The following is a 22,312-nucleotide window of genomic DNA, read 5'->3' as shown; positions in this document are numbered from 1 at the left end:
GGGCAAGAATCATATCTTAATTATCATTGTATCCCTGGAATGGAGAACAGAACCGGGCACTAAGCAGGTGCACAATAATGTTTGCTGAAGGAGTATTGACAATCTTTCTGGGCAAATGTAGAGAATGAGTAAATTACTTGTTCTTTTCCACCTCATGACATCTCTCTCTTCACCTTTCCCTACCTTCCTGCTTAGGCTACCATGATGAGGAAGTGCATTTTGGCATCTTTGTGGGAGTATGAAATTCATTTTCCTATACATGTTTAAAATGGCAATTTAGATATAATTGAAAACTGTTTTGGGCGGTACCAAGGTTTTTGTGAGTTATCCAGGAACTCTAGGTAACATAGTCTTATATAACATAGTTTCTAGGACCAAATGTGTTCAAACTTGGGAACCCAACACTTTTTCTAAGTTAGGTTCATATCCACTTGTTTTTTAAAATAGGCTTTTCTACTATTCTACCCGCTATGAATCTGTGTGGGGAAATAACAAATACCAACAATGCCTTTCACCCAGGATAAAAAGATGTTTATCAAAGGATATCTTTTTTTGGTGGTGGTGTTGTAGGTCCTGGATTTATTCATGATTATTTTATTTGACATTGCAAGGCATTTAGCTGGGCATAAAAGATAGATGCATATTAAGCAGTTAAGTAGCTTGTGTGGTTAATACAGAGAAGTGGCATAGTGATCTTGAGAAAAGGGCTCCACGGTCAATTTGAGACTTGAGGGGTGTCGATTTTAGGGAGAAGAAAGAAAATAAGAATAGGTATTTTTTATCTGGGAATTCTTCACTGACCCACCAAGACAGGATTTGATGCTCCTTCTAGAAGCTCTGGTAACTTTTCCTTAAGAAGAATCTGATTATATTGTATTTTGATTTATCTATCTCTTTTTATCGACCACCTTGAGCAAAACACTTGAAGTCGGGAGTGTACAGATGAATTTGAGCAATAACTGGAGATGTTTGAACTTTGTTCTGAGGAAGTGAAGACTAGAAAAAAATTTTATGAAGAATAAAAGTACAACAGTGTGGGGGTCAGATTCAAGGAGAAAACCTGGAGGTGACAAAACAGTAAATTCTGTTGATTAAAATGGTTCAGATATGAAAGGAAAAGCGGTGGCACAGTGGTGTAGGGGCAGAATGGAATGAATACGTAAATATCTTTCCAAAGTAGAAACAAAAGGTTTTATTTACTGGGTGTGAGAGATTGGAAAGAGAGAAGGGAAAGGTGACTAAAGTTTCAAGCCTGGTAGACTTTTTATTTCTGTCCAGACTGGTGGATGAAACTCCACAGCATTTGCACAAGGGCCAAAATTGTTTTCTAAATAATTTGTATCGTAACTGTCAGCATTTCTGTTTCCCCTCATTATTTTCTGACTTCATTTGTTGACCTTGAGAAAAGCTAGGTTCTGTAGTCTCAGATGTTTTCCAAAGTCTTTGTTTTCCAGAGGAAAAAAAGAAAAGAAAATTGAAAACAAAGACAGCTACATTACATTCTGTTTGATGTTGAATCACTGGCCGTTTAATCTGCTCATTAAATTCTCTTTGCATCATTTTTCCCGTTTAAAATGTAGGTTCATAGATTCAAGGACTTTTAGCACTACAAAAAGAAGTAGAAAATTATCTGGGAGAAAAGTAGGGGAGTGATCACAAATTCGGATAGATACAGAAACCCAGGTAAATTATATAATTTGTCGTGAGCCATGTTGTCAGTTAACGACAACTGACATGTACTGGCTTTCCAACCTTTGCTCCTTATTGTATGCCATCGTAATTCTAGCAAAATATAGCTATAGATAATGTGTGAAATCTTCCAAATGTTTATAACTAGGATAACTGTTAAAACATCGCATATATGTATCACTGCAGAGAATGTGCAGGCAATCTCACTTAGTTTCCAGTTAAATTTAGACTGTTATAGAGGCCAGTTTGGCATTTAACTCCTCAACTGTAGGATAACTTGTATTTTTTCTTTTTTTTGTCTTTGCTGAGGAAGATTTGCCCTGAACTAACATCTGCTGCCAATCTTCCTCTTTTTGTTTGTGAGTCCACCACCACAGCATGGCCACTGACAGACAAGTGGTGTAGGTCCATGCCCAGGAACCGAACCTGGGCCACTGAAGTAGAGCACACCAAACTTAACCACTAGGCCACCAGGGCTGGCCTAACCTGTTTTCTTGAAACTTTCTTTTGAAGAGATAATTTCTATGGGTTTCTTACATTTCTGTACATCTTGCATGCAGAGGCATTGACTGTCTGTTCCAGACTATTTTTTCAAGGATGTTGGTATAGCAAACTGCCTTGGAAGACAGAGAAGCAAAGATCAGGCACACTTATTCTCCAGTGTGATAAAGGTAATGGCTCCCTGTGGAGCAACATACAGACATGCTTACTACCTACTCTGAAAGACTCAGGTTCCCTAAACTCAGAGTTCCTCTCCTCTATACACCCACTGAGTGTGCAGGCACCCATGTGGCCCCCACACATTACCTCTTCAGGAATTGGGAGTAAGCAAAACTTACACAAGTATGCTGATGGCCATGCTGTTTGCTGTGCCATGAATAGTGAAGTACTTTGTCTCTGACCCAGAAGTTTCATGTCTTCTGCCAGCTGAAACTGTAACAGGCTAACTTGTTACCTTATAAGTAGGACCTCAGACTCTTCACAGTTCTTGAAACTTTCTAGGTGGCGAGGATTATGGGCCCAGGAAAAATCTGATAATTGACAAGGCATAAAGGAAATCTGAAATGCTGTATATTAGTTAGACTGCTATAGTTTTAGATAGAACAGCCTAAGATCCAAGTGGGACATTGATATCCTGGGGCTTGTGGTAGGATTTGTGAAATAGTCCTTGCTTTCACTCATTACAACCTATATAGCATTGAATATATTATCGTTGTTATATTCTAAATGTTTTTGTAAATTGACAGCTGGAAAAAGTTATTTTTTGGGACATTGTGCAGGATAAACTGGCAAGTAGATATTATGTAGGAATTTATATAGACAGTCAATATGCCCAAAATGGAGGGATTCACCATACTTTGGTTGCTAAATTTTGCATGTATGACTTGATGAACTTCCTTAAGGAAGATTCTTCTGCCTACTTGAATTTGGAAACTCCCTTTCCAGGCCTGATTATCACCATATTATCAAGGCCTAAGGCACAATTTGTTCTTGGTAGTTAAGCAGATTGAATATTAAAATAGACATTGTCTGTTTTAGTTTTATTTCTAAGCTAGAAACACAAGTGAGGCCTACATAGAAGAGAACACATGAAGACTGAATGACAAAGGGAACTCATAGCTTTGTTAAGGCCCATAACAAATGATATCCAACATTTACGCAAATCAGCACTAAAGAGTAAATTCTGGACTATAGTTACAGTGTACTTAACAAATTGGTAATATTGCCTCCAACTCTAATGTAGGTTTAATCATTTTCCTGGTATAGGGTTTGAAGCTAACAATGAATATGACTGCATGTCTCTCTTTGGACATTAGCTCAAGGTAGTTCTTAGCTATAATATACTTCTGCTTCCTTTTTAAGCTTTTTTTCTTATCATCTTTTGTAGAATTTAAGGTGGTTATGATGCCATCTTGATGTTATACAGAAGGATAGAATGGGTGCGAGAGTGAGTGAGAGGCCGGGGAGAGTGCAAAGCGAAAAGGTGCAAAGGAAGCTGTACTCAAATATGAAAGCCTTCCTGTGAATCTGTTAGACAAAGTGGCTCACGTTCAGAAAATATGACACGTGAAACTCATCTTTGAAGACTGACAGAGGCTTTGCTTTGAGAGGCAATAGTAGAGTTTGACCCAGTAATACATAGTTAATCATTTCAGAAATTAACATTGATAACTTTTTTGTATTAAAAAAAAAAAGATTGCAGACCACTGCATTTCTAGCTAGCAGAGTCTGTTCATTGGGAAAAGACCTGTCTTTATAATATGCAAAGTCAGCCCTTGTACTTTATCTCTCTCATGGCCTACTTTACTTGCTAACCATCTGTGGCAGATTGCATTTTCCAAGATGGCTCCCCCATCCCATATGCTCTTCTGCAATGTGACCTTTCCACCCTCTCCCATCAAGAGGTGGAGTCTATTTCTTTATCCTTTGAATCTAGATAGACCCCATGACTGCTTTGACTAATAAAATATGGCAGAGCCCTTAATTGGCCTGGTCCTTTCCAATTCCTGCCTCTTAGAAGACAGCTGTCATGGAAGAATGCAACTACTTTGAGACTTGCATACAGTCAGTGAGAAGTCCCAGCCATGGGGAGAGGCCCTGGAAAATGAGATGCCATGTAGATAGAGAGAAAGGTCAACAAGCACCAAGGAACGAGAACGTGAGTGAGAATGCCATTATGGAAGCGGATTCTCCAGCCTTAGCTGCCTCGCTTGATCCCACATGAACCCAAGTGAATCAGTCAGCTGAGCCCTTGTCGAATCCTTGGCCCATAAGTTTTTGAGCAAAATAAAATTATTGTTTTAAGCCACTTAGTTTATGAGGTAGTTTGTAACAGCAATAAATATTTGGAATACTGTCACTCTGGACTGGAAGTTGAAAGTTAGAGAGCACTTATAGAAAATAAGATCTTCATTTTGACCTTTTTTTCTAAATGCGAGAAATAGTAGTGGTCATTCATTAATAATTCACTCACAGGAGTTATAAGATAGCAAACTGACTTCATTTGTCAACTCCTGTCGTCTTGATTAATCCATTTTTTTAAAGGCTCTTTGAAGCTTTAATGTTCATATTATCACTGCTTTTCTATCATTCTTAAGATTCTTTGGCAAAGAGTAAAATTGTGAAAAAATAAGCTCATCTACAAGTTAATCCTCTTTTGCCTTCTCCTCCTGTGGTCCTGTTATAGCAAACCCTGATCTCAACTTGGGATATTTTGCAACATTAAAAAAAAGAGATTATTTTATCTTATTCAGCTCTCCACTTCTAATGTCTGAAACATTTCTGCCTGGTGTAAAATGAATCATATAATTTTTTTTTTCCATTCTGAGAGCAACTGAGCCATCACTACACCTGTGTGTTTGCTGAGGCGGGAGGGCTCCTAGACTTTCATTTACTAGAGAGATGCCCCACTAGAAGACATCGACACTGGAGGAGGAATGAGAAAATTGGGAATTTAATTCAAAGTTCTACTTAACTGTAGGTACAGCCTTGGGTAAGTGAATAATCCAGTTGGGCTCCAATTTTCTTACTTATTGAAAATGAGGAGCTAGATATGACAGTCTCTAAGTTACCTTCTAACATTGAGAGTCTTTGTGGTTTTGTTACTTGTATTACCACCGTGGTTACACATCTTTTAAAATATGATTTACAGGAGCCACATACAAATATGTGGTGGTTAAGTTTGCACTCTCTGCTTTGGTGGCCCAGGGTTTGCAGGTTCGGATCCCAGGCACGGACCTAGCACGGTTCATCAATCCACGCTGTGGAGGCATCCCACATAAAATAGAGGAAGATGGGCACAATGATAACTCAGGGCCCATCTCCCTCAAGCAAAAAGAGGAAGATTGGCAACAGATGTGAGCTCAGGGCCAATCTTCCTCACAAAAAACAAAACAAAATGAAAAAAATATGATTTACATTTATGTAAGACTTAAATATGGAGACTCTGGATTATTTCTATGTTGATTATCATTGGACACATACTTTCTCTTCATCATTAAAAGAAAAAAACCCATTTGTCTTAACCTACTTTCAAACTAGTTTAAGATTTAAAGTGTTTACAGCAATCAAGTTAAATTGCACTGGAAAAGTTTGTCAAGGACACAACCTGCCCCGATGAGCTGTTCATTTGTATCTACAGGGAAACCCAATTATAACAGCTATTTTCAAAAACTGACACCACTGGAGACTGAGCAGAGCGCCCCTGTAGTGGAGCAAGCGGGTGACAGTGCGTCCTATAAAACTGACCTAGACAGGAACGTGTGCGTGGTGCGCTCACCCACATTCTGTTATTCTCCTGTAAAATTCTATGTTTGATCTAAAATATTGTTGCTGATATTTATGAAAAATGAGACGATCATTAATCACTACCCTAATTTTAATAATTATGTGCCTCGGGTGAAGTGAGGTGCTCAAATTGTATCTCATGGGTTCCAAAAGCTCTCTTTTTAGGTTGGATACGGTAAATTTTGCAATAGAATACCTCTTTGGTAAACCTTATATAAGACTGGCATAAAGTGGCAGAAGCAGGTCCCTCCCTAGTCTATTGTTGCAGCTGCTGCTTGACAATCCATCTCATTGAAACATTTATTGAGCCTGCCCCAGTCCAGGGCGGAACACACAGCATATTTACGTGAGAAACACAGGTCCTTCTCTTGATGTAAAGGCTGTTGAGGGAGGTGGCATGAGTCCTGGAGCCTGGTCTTCCTTAAGCTACTAACTAGTTGTGGAATCTTGGGAACAATCTCTAATCTTTCTGAGTCTCGTTCCCTCGTTTGTTAAATGGAATGGATTTCAAAAATCTTTTCTTTGAGGCCTCTTTCTAATGTGAGACTTTTATGAAGATGAGGTCTTTTTCCCTTTACTATTTGGGCAAGATGCCTCCCCACTGCCCTCTTCTTGCTTCTCGCTTCCTCCCAGGACTTCTGAATAAAGCACTGTTAATGGTGACAGAGTAACTAATGCCTCTGTCCACTCTGTCACCATCATCATTCTCCCAGACTGTTGATATAGCCTCTTAACCGTATCTCTTCACATCCAGTGTCTGTTTAGCTCCCCTTCAGTAGTTCTTTATAAAGAATACTCTTAAAACAAAACCCCACCAAATTTATCATTTCACTTTTATCTTTATAATTATGATCTTCTTTTGGTGATGAAGATTGGCACTGATCTAACGTCTACTGCCAATCTTCTCCCCCCTTTTTTTTCCCCTCTCCAAAGCCCCAGTACATAGTTGTGGCTCCTAGTTGTAAGTCATTCTAGTTCTTATGTGTGGGATGCTGCCACAGCATGGCTTGAAGAGCAGTGCTAGGTCTCTGCCCAGGATCTCAACTGGCGAAACCTGGGCTGCCGAAATGGAGTGCGTGAACTTAACAACTTGACCACAGGCCGGCCCCTCACTTCTCTCTTTAAACCACTAAGTGGCTTTACATGGCTTTTTGGTCTGAACCCCAAATCCTGGGATGTCTTACTGGCCTCTCTGCTCTTTAGTCCCTACTACACCTCTGGACTCTCTCCTCCTGCCACCCTCTCCTTTAATTTGCTGCAGCCAGTAGTTGTCCCACAGGACACTGAGGTGGTGGCTCAGTGAAAATGAATACTTTGTTTTGGTTTAAATTTGCTGCAGTAAGCACAAAGAATATACATTTATCAAATCACACCTGGTGAAATCTGGCTGAAGGATGTTGCTGGGTGTGGTTTCTTCAGTCTCTCCAGTTCTTCACGGGAGATGTGCTTGGTTTCATGGTGATGGAATTTTTCCTGTCCAGGGTGAGGACTGGCTTCTTCTATCTCCAAATAGCCTCCCTGAAACTCCAAAGTATGTTACATGGTTGCAAAATCTGCCTTTTTCTGGCCATATCACCTGGTTTTAACATCCTGGTTTTGGGTACATATTCTTCATAAGCTAACAGGGCCATCTTGCTACGTGGTTCACAAGTTATATAATCAGGATTAGCTGTCAGATGTGGGTACCTGCATGGGACAATGACCATCTATGGACAGGCACAATTGGTGATACTTTAAGGCTTAGGAAGGATCACTGCTGCAGGCCTGGCTAGGGGCTACCAGTCAACCACATGGGTCTTGTCTCAGTTCTGCAATGCCACGTTCCTTCCCACCAGAGGGCATTCACCTATGCTGGTGCTTCTGCTTCGATCATTCTTCCCAAACCCCACCTTACACCTTTCTTTCCTCTTAGAAAATTCCTACTCATCATTCAAATCTTCCTAATATTCAAGTCACTTCCTCTCAGAAACTTGTCCTGTTCTTTCAGACTAAGGTGGGGACCCTGTTTTCTGCTTCCATATACCCTTAACATCCCCTACAGATAGAGTCATTACACTCTTAGTTCAATGACCATCCCACTTTTAGATTGTAAGCTCTTTAAAGGCAAAGATTATCTAATTCTCATGCTAAAGCCCCAACATCTAGCAGGGAGCCTAGCTTTTAGTAATCAGTCACCCAATAAAATATCTGAATAAAGGAGTGAGTGAATAATTGAAGAGGAAGTCATAGATGAGAGGAAGGAGAGGCTCACAAGGAGGGAGAGCAAGTACTTCCTGCTGATGCTGAGGTTGGAACTATAAAGAACTGGGAGAGAAAAATGAAAAAGGCCTCCTGCCTGGCCCGTGAGCCTGACTGAAGCTTCTAAGGAGGTGTAACTGTTAGAAAGAGTCCCTCTGGGTTTCCCATGGAAAAGAAACAACATAGAATAAGACTTATGCAGAATACCCTGCAATTCAGGAAAAGGCGCTAGAGGAGAGCAGTCCTGGGACCTAGAAGTGGATTTGAGCCCAAGTCTGTGTACATTCCAACAAACACTAGGGCTTTTTTATGTGAACTTTGAGAAACTGTTCTCCCTTTGTTTGCTATCTTTTGTTCATATTTGTTTCCCCATTGATAACAAATGTATAAAAAAAAAGGAAGAAAAAGAAGAATCCTTAGAGAACCTCAAGAAGGCTATGTGTTTGCTTATAAGATAGGCAAGCACTGTAAGTTTTCATTCTCAGTGGGTCAGAGAAGGGAGACCACCATGCTCAGAAGAAATGACTTCTTGAAATAGGAAATGAAACAAAGGATTTATCCAGGAAGAGAGATAGGAAGGAAAGGAGTGGACAAAAGCTGCTCTGAGACTGTCATCCCATAGGCCTATCAGGCATCCCTTTCTCCTACCTACTCCTGATCAACAATATTCCTCTCCTCATCTCTTTTGATCCTCTCTAATTACTTGTGGGCCTCTTTCTTTCAGACTAGCACCTTTGCTCTAGCACATAGGATCCATTTACAGGGGCTACAAGCTTTGATGCACTGAGAGCATCATTCATATAACAGGCAACCCAAGCAGATGTGACTACGTATGCCCTGGAGGACATGAGCAGATGTGGTTAGTTTCCATGGGCTAACTGTTGTAACAAACAACACCACAATCTCAGTGACAAAACCCTCTTGACAAAAAGTAACTCAGGTCCAGTGAGGGTCAACAGAGGAGGGAATGGAAAGAAGGACTCTGCTCTGCACGATGATTAAGGAACTCAGGCTTTCACTGACCTGTTGCTCCTCTACCTACTTGGTTATGTCTTTCTGTGTGCTCAGCCACTAGATGCGTAAAGAGAAAAGATCACTCTTGGGAGGGTTATATTGGCTAGGCATGACAGTGGCATACACTTCCACCCACATTCCAGGGGTTAGAACTAAGTCATGTGGCTGCACCCAACTGCAAGGGTGACTGGAAAATATGGTTGTACTAGTTTCCTCGGGTTACCATAGCAAAGTACCTCAGACTGGGTGGCTTAAAATGACAGAACTTCATTCTCTCACAGTTTGGGAGGGTAGAAGCCTGAAATCAAGAGGTCGTCAGGGCCATGCTCCTTCTGAAGGCTGTAGCGAAGGATCCTTCCTTACCTCTGCCCAGCTTCTGGTGGTTGCTGGCAACTGGTGTTCTTGGCTTGCAGTTACTTTGCTCCAATTCCTGCCTCTGTCTTCATATGGCTGTCTTCCCTCTGTGTCTCTGTACCCAAATTTTCCTTTTTTTACAACGGTACCAGTCATTGGATTCAGGCCCACCTTAATCCATTATGATCTTATCTTAACATGATTACATCTGCAAAGGCCCTGTTCCCAAATAAGATCACACACACAGGTACTGGGGGGGCAGGATGGGACAAACATATCTTTTGGGAGGACACAGTTCAACCCATGATAGTGGTCTACCTGACCAAGAGGAAAAGAGAAATGGTTTGGTGAACCGCTGATCAATCTCTGCCTAGTTGTTAAGATTCTCTACCACAAGTAAGAGTGAGTTGGGAAGACTTTTGAGGGCTTTAGAGAACTGAACCTTTATTTATAACATTGTTTCTGTGAAAAATGTATTTTTAACACCAGACAATTCTGACTAACTTTTGGAAGACAACCTATCTCTAAGATCATAATTGCTATACTTCAAGGAACTTTATCCTACTCAAATAATGTTACAATTTTTTTAAAGGTATTATGTGTCAGATTTTGTAATACTATTAACTCTAATGGTTTAATAAAAAAGAATAGGCATGTTAAAATTAATATAATCACCTCTAAAACCCCAGGCCTGTAAAATATGCTTAACATAAAACCAGTAAAGATTTACTTTTTCTACTTGGGTCCCTGTTGTCTATCTGTGGTTTCTGCTCTTGGCATTTCCCATCTTAGTGTTTGGCCATCTTACCATACTTTATGAGGTGGCTGCTCTTCATTGAAGCCAGCCATGACTTATTGAAAGAACAGTGGCCTTAGAATAAAAAGAGCTTTAGCTCTGTAACTTACTCACTTTGTTATCTTGGGCAAGTCACCCAAACTGCTTTTTACTTCAGGTTTTTCACCTATACTATGATTGATATTAACCTTTTCCCTGTGTGATTGTGAGAATCCCACAAAATCACTTAATATTTGAGTGTCTGTCATTATAAGTGCTTGGGATGTGTAAGTGAGAACAAAGATCTCAGTCTTCATGGAGCTTCCATTCTAGGAGCTAAAAATGATATAAATTATAAAATGCTTTACAAATGTAAGGTATTATCATCATTGCTATCATATCTGCAGCAACTCCAGTTTCTCAAATGCCCTTAAAAAGTCCTATTTGAGGGGCTCGCCCTGTGGCCGAGTGGTTAAGTTCCTGCGCTCCACTGCAGGCGGCCCAGTGTTTTGTTGGTTCAAATCCTGGGCAAGGACATGGCACTGCTCATCAAGCCACGCTGAGGCAGCATCCCACATGCCACAACTAGAAGGACGCACAATGAAGAATGTACAACTATGTACTGGGGGGCTTTGGGGGAAAAAAATAAAATCTTTAAAAAAAAAAAATCCTGTTTGAAATTATGCATACCTCCTAGATGTCAGGAAGTACACAAAATAAAAGAAAATCTAAGAAATGAAATATTTACCCATTAGAAATTTAACTGTAAATATAAACTCATGGTAAATATTGAAAAGGTTTGTGTATTGCATTCAAATTGGCCCCTATGCTATGCCATGCAATGTGTTAGGCTCCATGTGGGATGCAAAGATAGACATTAATCTGGCCCTCAGGGAGCTTAGAGTCCAGTTGGGCACATGCCCACTAAAAACTGCACTATGAGGATAGCAAGTGAAGAGTGCCCAGCAGACAGGCATGGAGGAATAGATTGAAAGCTTCATAAGAGGAACCCAAACATTTAGAACACCATCACATCTTGTGGACATTCTCTATATGTAGAATATTTACCTTCTAACACTGCAATGGACGTAGTACTACTGGCACCTGGCTAATTCATCGACTTGCTGAGATTGTATTTTACACTTTGATTATAGACGTTGATATCCATGGTGTGCTGGTATAGTATTTGTGCAGTACTTCTGCTCTGTAAAGGATGTGTATTGAATAGAAGTTATAATCGTATTTCAGAACAACACCAAACAACCAGGAGATTAGAGTTCATTGTCAAAATTAGACACCTAAACCTGAATATTTAGGGCCATCTACTATATATGTAGACGTTGACAGAGAAGGGAGTGTTACCAGAGGCAGTCTGAACATAATCAGAAGGTATGGATTCATAAAGTACATTTGTTTGCAATTTACATTGCAGAGGTCATGTAAGAAATGCTTAGGTTCCTAGCTGGGCCACCAAACCCATGGATTGAAAAGCACATTCTGACATCTAAGGAGAATGAAGGGTGTTGGTAACACAGCTCTCCTATAGAACCAGTTGCTAGAAAAGTTTTCCTTTTTCCTTCTTTTCCCCTTTTGGTGGTATCATAGTTTCCTCACTATGTTTGCCAAAAAGTTCCCATCTCAGCACCTTTGAACTGCTATTCTCTTTGCCTAGAATATTCTGTCTCCAGACAATTGCTTGGCTTGGTCCCTCGCTTCATTCAAGTTTCTAGAGAGCATTCCTCAGCACCTTATCTGAAATAGCATCTGTCTCCCATCACTCCTTATCCTACTTTTTGTCCCCGTAGCACTTAGCACAATTATTGTGTTTACTGCCTAGTTCCCCTGTTAGACTATTAGCACCATGACTGCAAAAACATTGCCTGTTTTGTTCACCATTATGTCCCTGGTGGTTAGGTCAATGTATCCCTAATGCTTAGTTCCTGGCACATGACAGGCATTCAATGAATATTTGTAGAGTAAATGAATACAGTTTCCAGGCTGAGGCTGCACCTAAGAAAGGACCAGTATGCAGGGCACAATGGAGACAGGAGAGAGAATAAGTGAAGGGGTGGGTGAGAGGACAGCGGAGGAGAGGGAGGATATCATGGGGGATCTGAGTGAGGGGATGGATGAGAGGACAGCGGAGGAGAGGGAGGATATCATGGGGGATCTGAGTGAGGGGATGGGTGAGGGGACAGCGGAGGAGAGGGAGGATATCATGGGGGATCTGAGTGAGGGGATGGGTGAGGGGACAGCGGAGGATATCATGGGGGATCTGAGTGAGGGGATGGGTGAGGGGACAGCGGAGGAGAGGGAGGATATCATGGGGGATCTGAGTGAGGGGGTGGGTGAGGGGACAGCGGAGGAGAGGGAGGATATCATGGGGGATCTGAGTGAGGGGGTGGGTGAGGGGACAGCGGAGGAGAGGGAGGATATCATGGGGGATCTGAGTGAGGGGATGGGTGAGGGGACAGCGGAGGAGAGGGAGGATATCATGGGGGACTTTGATGAGGGTTCTGACAACAGTGGGAGTTGGGCTTCTAGAGGGTTTTGTAGAAGTTCCTGGAGGGTTTTGTTTTGCAGAAAGGGGCCTATTGCCTCTGTCCTGGCTGTGGGATCTGAGGCATCACTGGTGGGATGTGTCTGCTCTAGCAGAGGGAGGGAGGGAGGGGCAGCAAGACGAGGTGCCTCTGGATGAGGATGTGGCAAAGATCTTAGGGATGTTAAGGCAGAGAGAGAACAATCCCAACAGCAGTGGGAGAGAAGGTGAATTTTTCTTGCTGTGTTTACTGGAAAGATGAGCTCCAATTTTGGTAGAGGTTTTCTTGTAAGAAACATTTTTAAAGTAGATTTTCCAGGTTGAAAATTATCTATATTTGCGGGGTTTTTTAAAGAGGGTTTTGTTTTGTTTTAATTTTTGAACTGGAAGATTAGCCCTGAGCTAATATCTGTTGCCAATCTTCCTCTTTTTTTTTCCCCCCAAAGCTTAGTACATAGTTGTCTATCCTACTTGTAGGTCCTTCTAGTTGTGCTATGTGGGATGCCACCTCAGCATGGCTTGACGACGGGTGCTAAGTCCGCACCCAGGATCCAAACTGGCCAGCAAAATGGAATGTGCAAACTTAACCACAACGCCACCAGGCCAGCCCCTATATTTGTAGAAATAATGATAGGTTAGCAATAGCAATAACACATTCACATAGGCACCCTCAATTTTCAAAGAATATTTTATACATTACCTCCTTGGTTCCATCCTAACTCTATTTTTACATCTAAGTATTCTGTGTATTATACTTCGAGTTTGTTTTCTAGGAAGAGGGCTGAATGTTTAACGTGTGCATATGTGTATTTGTACAAAACATATTGGGTTCTGGTTGCATTCACATTTTAATTTGTTTTAATATACAAATATGGCCACCTTGATCTAATAGATGAAATTGGGTTTCTTCTTATAAAAACAAGCCCTATTTTCTTTTCTTATCAAGAATAATTCTGGAACTTTATATTATAAACTCCTTGAGACCAGGGGTTCTGTTTTATTCATCAGCCAACAACGAAAATTAGATTAAGAAGATTTCTAAGGTCAGTTATGAAATGTTTTAATTCCATAACTTTCCTATATTTGTATTACCCATAGTGTCTAACTTAAATATTCAGCAACCTTGCTTAATTGCCTTTAATGTGCCAGGCATCATGCTTGGTTCTGGGAAAATCAATGATCTCCACCTACCCAAACACGCGGATGCACGCGCACACACACACACACACACATGCACACTACCCCTGGCCTTCAGAAGCTCCTGGCCTGTCAAAAAGAGACAGTTGGGTGAATGTGGCATTGTGATGGTGTTCAGGTGCTCTGTCAGAAGCTACAGTGGAAAGAGAAGCACAGAGGAGGGAGTGGTCTGTGTCACCTGGTCGCAGGGAAACCTGTTCTCAAGGCTTTATGACAGAAGTTATCCTTAAACTGAGTTTTGAAGGATTATCTTTCCAAGTCGTGTGAATAACATCTTAAAAATGTAACTTTCTGACATTCACTTTAGGACATTAATAGCTGTTCCGTTTCCTTGAGTGGCCTCTTCACCGACTGAGATGTACCTCTTCAGGTTCAGAAACACATTCAAGAATGTTTTCGTTTTCTTAGTATGCATTGTGTCTGTTCTGTGTTGAAGTACCTGAGGAGGAAAATTAAGCCCAGGTTTTGTGTGTGGGTTGAGAGCTGATCGAATTGAGGGTGTGTCGGAAACCAACCAGCAGTGTCCCCAAATCATTCGAGTCCTCGGCATTCTTTTTTCAAGGCTTTCTTCATTGTAACCGGTCCCTGATGGTAATTGGTTGAATCAGATTTAACAATGCAGTCAGATAAACAGTTGTGGCAGCTGCTGCCATGGCAACGTCACCGTCCTTACCCTCCCAGTGCGCGCCCCTTCCCCACCCCTCCTCCTCCTCCTGCTTTCCTCCAGTAAGTGCACACTCGCTAGTGGTCTGTACAGGCGGCGGGGTTTAATGGCACAGCTATTTTCTTTCCAAACTGTTCAAAATGATGAACGAAGATGCAGCTCAGAAAAGCGACAGTGGAGAGAAGTTCAACGGCAGTAGTCAGAGAAGAAAAAGACCCAAAAAGGTAAATCACCGGAATTAGGAATGTCTGTATATAGATGTGTGTGTGTGTGAGTGTGTAATATCAGTGAGGCTATAGAAACTGTGGAGTGTTTGAGTAACTATAGACTATAGCAGTGCCAAGCACTGCTTTTTAAAGAGGCAGGTGCCAACGGCTGCTTTCTGAGACTAGGAAAGGAACCCGTTCATGATGGATACACTGCCTGGAGCATGGTGAAGTGAACAGAGATGAGGTGTGTTTGGCATGTGGGTTACTGAGGATTGTGGCCACTGATGGATGCTTCTGGTGTTAACCGGGTACAGAGAGAGTCATTTTATTTTTAGGATGTGTGACTTTAAAAGGAAGTGCTAAGCAAGGTGAATCGTGAAGTAAAAGGAAGATTTTTGGCCAGATGTTTTTGCTCGGTGATAATCTTGAGATGGCTAGACAGCAAATGCCTTCTGCTTCCACGCTAACTGTATTCTTCCTAAGGAGAAAAGCTTGTTGTGACAGGAGAAATATGATCCCCAGCGTGATATTTCTTTGGCTTGCCTACCTCCTCTACGGTTTTCCCAGACATTGTGGTGGCTCTTTCATTGATTAAGATAAACAGCTAAGGATATTATGGGGCGGGGGTGTGGGCACACAAAGCAGGCGCAGAATCTCTTACCCTGGCACACAGGCCCACACCGCTGATTTTCATGGAAGTGATACCAGGGAGAAACAGTGGGAAAAGATGCAAACTATTCGGCCCCACCCAATGCCAGCACTTCTTTCTTTATGGCCTGATTCCTTCTGGTAAACTGTTGCAGCCTCACAGAGCTCTTTGAGCCCCACCTCTGAAAGAGATGCCTTTTAAATATATTCTCCTAAAATCCATTTATTTCCTGAAGCAATAATATGGGCAGGATATAGGGTATAATTCTAATGTAAATGGTTCCAATGTTTGGTTTTGGAGTTTAAATGAGCAGATTAAAGAAATAATTATCACGAATAAACGAGTATTTTTAATTTTGATAATGTTGAAATTGCATTGTGTTTCAAAATTACAAATCTCTGGTGTACTAAACATCTGATAATAGAAAAAATTCAAAACAGTTTGAATCCTCTGATATTTAAAAGATCATTGTGTTAGCAAACAAGAGATTAGTATATTTGTATGGTGCCATGTAATTTGATAAAAATAAGCATGCCCACAGATGACAATTTTTTAATAATAGCCTGGAGATAGTGATGCAATCTGATAAAGGCAAAGGATAATTCAGGGCAGGTCGGAACACTGGTAGAATGTCCTTTTGTACCTGAGGCTTCTGGATCCCCCAGACCTCAAGGGCATTTTTATAGTGTCAGTTAATTGATAAACATTTTTTAAAAAAGAAAAAGCAAACAGAAAAGAGAAACAGAGCAAGAGATAGGAAAAAGAAAGAAAGAAAAAAGGAATTTTTGCTTGAATTCATAGTGTCATTTGAAAATCCTCTTAATTTCTCCCTGAAGTCCCTGTGTTGCGTTAGAAACAATATACTCAGAAGCACTCCAGGGGTGGTGAATGATCTCAAGGAGATTTTAAGCTCTGAGTGATGAGACTAAATTCACATGACCAAAGCCATCTTAAAGTATTTGAGGGGGTAGAGAAGACGAAATCATCATATGTAATAACTATAATATTTTTTAAGCTCCATTTTCTCAAACATACTTATTTTAGGAATAAATTCTTTTCCAAACTCTTAGTCAGAATGATAGCAATTAATAGCAAGTTTTGAATGTTTGTGTGTTGGTGGACACGTTCAGAGGCACATATTAAGTGAGCTGTTAAGACACAGTGAATATTGAGTGGTTAAAAGTAATTTTACCTAAAAGGAAAACATACACACACACACACACACACACACACACACACACAAACATCCTTCAGCTTGTCAAGTCAGACATAGGTGGGTTTGAGTCTGAGCTCTAGCCATTAATATTGCGTGTTTGGAGTATGTATCATTTAATATCTCTGATCCAGGTCGTCATCTGCAAAACGTGAATAAATGCATATACCTTTGGTATTTTTGTCAGGATTAAAAATAATGTGTATAAAAATCTTTGAGCAGTATTAAATATATAGTTGATGGCAATAACTTCTAGATGTTATTACTATTCCCTTAAGTGGAAATTATTTGTTGTAATAAGCCCTGTGGAAAGAAAGTCTGTTTATATTTTTGGGAGAGGCAGAATATAATATTGGTACTTTGCAGAGGCTAGTAGTCATTTTTCAAAATGTCAAAAGTTATATGCTATAATTGGAAACTTTTTGTTTCGTACAAATTATTGAGATTTACGTAAACGTACCTTAGGTCTTTAAATTGCCGCTTCACATCTTTTTGCATAGCAGGCAACTTAAATTTTCATATTTAGAAACTAGCCCATTAAATGTGCTTTGATGAGGATATAATAGTCAAGAGATAAACATCCCTAATAGGCCTAAAATCTGAGAAAAGCAAGAATTGGAGCAAAATCAACACCGCGTCACTTCAATACAGTTGTCTGTTTTTCTACCAGATGTTCGCATTGCATCCACCACAGGATTCTATATAAGCATCCAGGATTATGGACCACCAGGCTCACTGAGGCCTGGGTGCTGAGCTCACATGCTGAATCATATTCCTTGAAAACACGCCTCTTCCTCTAGTAAATATCTAACAGATGAGCCATAATCCACTTGTTTATTCTATACCTCACAAAAGTAATTCTTCTGGAGGACAGAACTAAAGGATCCTTTGCCACGAAACCCACAATGTGAGAAAAAAGGTTCAGGGAGATTATTTCATATCAGAATTGTAGAGAGTACCTTGATGATAAAAATCCTTTTAGCTTTTCTTAAGAATGTCTATTCTGGCTTTAGTAATTGAGCTTGCCAATGTCCCACATGCAAAGGCAGCACACACCTGTGGTTGAACATGCTGGGGTTACAACTCACCGCACTGAGGGAGGATGCACATCATGGGGAATCATGTTAAAAAAGATTCATAGGATTTGGGCTTTAGATGAGTAATTTGGGGAAGGGTCTGAGAAAGTGGGGGCTCACTGTGGATTGGGTACTGTCAGAAAGTGGAGACGCTTCTCTGATTGTGTTTCCCAATAAATCTTAGCTCTAGGAGGACAGACTGAAGTGTTACTAAAGCTGTAGTCAGTAAAGAAGCGGCAGTCTCTTATTTAGCAGGAGAGGCGGATGTTTGGTATTTTGTGGCTTGGACTATGTTTGTGTTTCGTCTGTGTTCGGATGTGATAAGGGAGTGGTGCTGTTTTTTGTCCAGCTCCATCACGACCACAGAGTGGCCTGGTCTGATGTTGATGCCCTGCGAAATTGTTTACGTTCAATAGGCGAGCACCAAGGTCTTGCTGATAGTACCAGCCAGCTCCTGCATGTCAGTAGCTGCTTTTCTCTTTCTCAAGCTTGAACACAAAGATACTTTTGGAGAGAGGGAGATTTATTTATTATTGGATGCTCTTTAGTGTCCAATAAAATAAAATAAATCAGATAGTAGCATTGCTGAAGTATTCATAGAAACGTTTTTTATCTAATACTTCAACAAAACAGTTCCTTTAAGGCCAGTTATTTCACACAAACAAATATTGCCCAGGGTGCAGATTTGGGGTTGATGGGGGTTCAGTGGAAATGAGGAAATGGGAACTACTCTGATTTTCAGCTGAAATCCTGGACTAAAAGGAAGCAGTGGGACCTATGTGAAATGTATTGATGTAAGGGAGTTTTTAGCCCATTCTAAATGCCAGACAACTCTGTAAAAATTCATTATTCCAGACAATATTTTGACAGATTAGATTGAAATAATCCAAGACCATATTAGTGTGCAACACCACATACTTTCCAATTTTGTATCAATGACATAGCAGTGGATTTGTGCTAGAAGAGTACAAGAGCCTTTGATAATTTACATAAATGAAAATGGAAATGCCCAAGCATCAGTCACAGGAGACAGAGCCATCTGAAGCCACTTGGCTTTGTGAGTTCTTTTAAAACAAGTGAACAATTAAAGGGCTTAATAATTGTTTTCCTCATTTGGTGGAATAACTATAAAACTATATAAAGGTTAAAATATAAATACTATTAGTTTCAACAGAATAGTAAGATAAAATGGCTTTGTAGGATACCTTATATTTATTTAAGATGTTTTGATCCTCATGAACATTGCAAAATATTTTGGTTATATATATTTTTATTGCTATTTACTTGCCACTGCCTAAATAGGGAGATGACAGTGATGCCAGATGTGTGATTGAAATGGTGCACCATTGAAATGTGAATCAAAGACATATTAAAAGGTTTATTTTTACAGCAGCCACAGAATGTATGGCTTTTTTAGTGGAATCAGGTAGTAGATCCAACATTTGGATGTTCAAATAGTCTTGCAGTCAAATTGAATTTGAATTTCGTTGGTGTCTTACCTAGTTCAATCAAGTCTGGAAAGTCTTTCAAGATATCCCCATTTCTTCAATTTTCCAAATAACTTATGATTTGCCCTTTTTTTTTTACATCAATTTATAACCCAAAATAGCATGTGTTGCCTGAAGACAGCAATTCCTCATCACTGAAGGTATTTAAGATGACCATCTGTCCAATATGATGGAAATTTTTTTATTGGATGGAAAAATCCCTTACAACCTGGTATTCCATGATTTTCTTTCTATGTCTGTCTCTCTATTTCCATCTCTTTCTACCCACCTTGATGATAGTGATTTTTTCACTGCTAATTTCACATGTAGATATTAATCCTAGAATATCTTTTTTAAAACAAAGTGCTGTCTGCTGACCATAATTACCAGAATTACTTGGGTTTCCTCCTAAAAGAATAGAATTCCTGGAACCCACTTCTGACCTGCTCAATCAGTTTAAGGGATTTTTAACAGCCTCCCAACTCTTTGTTACGAACACCGAGTTACTTTAAAAAGAAGAATCTCTAATTTGAATTGAGTGTGCTAGATATTACTTGATTCTTACAGTTAACGTTTGTTTACGTCTAGATGGCAGTGCAATGACAGAAGACAGCAGAAAGCATTTTTTTCTATCTTACTATTATTCTACATCTAGTCCTAAAATTGCTTCACAAGCACCGTCTCATTTAATCTTCAAAATAACTCTCATTGAGTATTATTATCCCAGTTTCGTAGATGAGGAGCTGGAAAGTCAGAGACTTTATGTAGGGATGGTGCTAGACAAATGATAGACATTTTTCCTGCTATTCAACAAATGGTACATTTTGAACCATTTCTCCGTGGAAACCAGGGGCCAAGCTATTCCTCTGCGGTCTCTTCCAAAGTTCCTAAGGTACCTACAGCTTCATCTTCTGCTGAGAGAGCCTCCATATCCCCCTGCCCCAATATTGCTTCCTGTCTTTTATCAGTTGATCGCATTCTCCAAAATGCTCACTCTAATCTCTGGGAATAATATGTAAAGGTGATTTCTCTCCTGGCTGTCAATAGTGTTCTTCCAAGCAGGACTCCTCTTTTCCCTCGTTTTGCTTCATTTTGTGACATGTTGGTGTTGATATTTCTTTTAGTCTATACAGACAATGTACTGGACTTTGAAAATTCGCCAAAATGAACGGAATAACTAGATACACAAAAATGAACAGAACAACTACATAAGCAGACAAGTATCTTCATGTGGTTTACGCGTATTAAATCAAGACAACATAAAAAGTTGATCCTACTTTCTTAACTTTAGTTCTAAATATTCTGTTGAGAAACTCTGTTAGTATGTTATTCTCAGTAATTATTCTATGGAAGGTTCTTTTTCATGTACTTTTTTCTGAACGGTTTGACATTTTTTCCTTCTTAGTGAAGTTTCTACAGAGACAAGTGATTGCATATTGAAATAGAACTAAAATTTTTTTGGGGGCTGGCCCCGTGGCCGAGTGGTTAAGTTCGCGCGCTCCACTGCAGGCGGCCCAGTGTTTCGTTAGTTCGAATCCTGGGCGCGGACATGGCACTGCTCATCAGACCACGCTGAGGCAGCGTCCCACATGCCACAACTAGAAGAACCCACAACGAAGAATACACAACTATGTACCGGGGGGCTTTGGGGAGAAAAAGGAAAAAAATAAAATCTTAAAAAAAAAAAAAAGAAATAGAACTAAAATTTTTATCTGTACTTGTTACCGTCTAGTCCTGATTCAGAGCATACTAAATGATAAGTATGCCTATGACTTTATTTCTCTCCTGACTGTATTCTGTTCTGATTCCTGTTGGTAGCAGAAACAAAACCACTGCCTATTTTTGTCTCAGTGGGCACTGGAAGGATTCATGACAACAAATAAACTTACCATCTCAATTTCCTTTTACTTAAAAGGGCAGAATTGGGATTGCTACCAAATGAGATGATCTTTTTTGATTAAAAAAAAGTAACTATTTTATACACAAGACTAAGTAAACATGATAGGGTATTTCTTTTCTTTGAAATCCATTAATACTGCTAACCCTTTAGGAACGGTCAATTTTTAAAAACTGGAGAAAAATGGTGAAATATGCTCTAGTTAATGACCCAAATCTAGAGGGTGAGCTTCTACTTGGTTCTCAGTCCTGGTTTTTATTCATGTTTTTCTGTTAATTCAAAGACAACTATCATCTTCTACCCACTAATTTGTGTTTGTGCTCATTAAGACAAAGACTTTGATTTCTAGCATTTGCTTAATGAGCTTCACTTTCTAAGAATCAGCTTGTTTAACTCAATTTAATTTAGGTGTTTTCTCCTAACGCATAGGAACGCTCCTTTAATTGAACAATTCTGTGTTGGTTTGCTGGGTGTACAGCACTGTAATAGCTTCCATGGCATCGCTGGTCTAAAAGTCAATGGTTGATAACTTTACCAAACTTGTAATCTGATTGAGCAGACATTCCTGTCCAAAAACACGTAATGAGCAATCCAGAGAAATATTATGACTATTATGTAATGCTCACAAGTATTGTAAATAATAAGTATTATGTTGTGCATTTCCAAAAATAAATTCTAAAGGAGCCTTTAGAAGGGTGAGAGATCAATGTGATTTTATTAAAACATTAAGCCCTACAAGTGAATGAGCTGTAGCCCTGAGCCTTGAATTATGGCTACTACTTGAGTATGAAGGAAGGGAATACACAGGCAATCTGTCTGGCGCGAGCTTAGCTGTATGATTGCAAGTCACATTAAAGATTAGGACACTGTTGAAAGATTTGTTGTAGTTCACAATCATAGACTTTGTGGGTGAACTCCCTGTGACATGTCCTTATGCTCTGAGCCTTGGTCAGTTCTAGACTTACATTTTGGAATCCATCTTGTTTGGAGGAGTTATTCTGTGTCCATCTCCTACAGCACATAT

At 40.0% G+C, this 22,312-nt stretch overlaps 1 protein-coding gene across 50 annotated transcripts in view; it reads left to right on the top strand.

Moving 5' to 3' along the window:
* Positions 1 to 22,312, top strand: part of ANK2 (ankyrin 2) — a 619,163-nt gene that overhangs the window by 287,429 nt on the left and 309,422 nt on the right. For 24 of the 50 annotated variants that reach the window (XM_070609364.1, XM_070609361.1, XM_070609349.1 and 21 more), the window contains exon 1: positions 14,665 to 14,981. The exons of 16 other annotated variants lie outside the window; for them this stretch is intronic. In XM_070609364.1, coding sequence (XP_070465465.1) covers positions 14,898 to 14,981 — 84 coding nt within the window. In that variant the 5' untranslated portion in view covers positions 14,665 to 14,897. Of the gene's footprint in view, positions 1 to 14,553; positions 14,982 to 22,312 lie in introns of those variants that run through there. 10 more of the 50 variants (XM_070609363.1, XM_070609359.1, XM_070609329.1 and 7 more) reach the window with 3 other exon arrangements.

The sequence above is a fragment of the Equus przewalskii genome, chromosome 2 (assembly GCF_037783145.1).
Source record: "Equus przewalskii isolate Varuska chromosome 2, EquPr2, whole genome shotgun sequence".
Lineage (NCBI taxonomy): Eukaryota > Metazoa > Chordata > Mammalia > Perissodactyla > Equidae > Equus > Equus przewalskii.
Note: the sequence above shows the minus strand (reverse complement) of the source record. Positions and strands in the feature narration are given on the sequence as shown.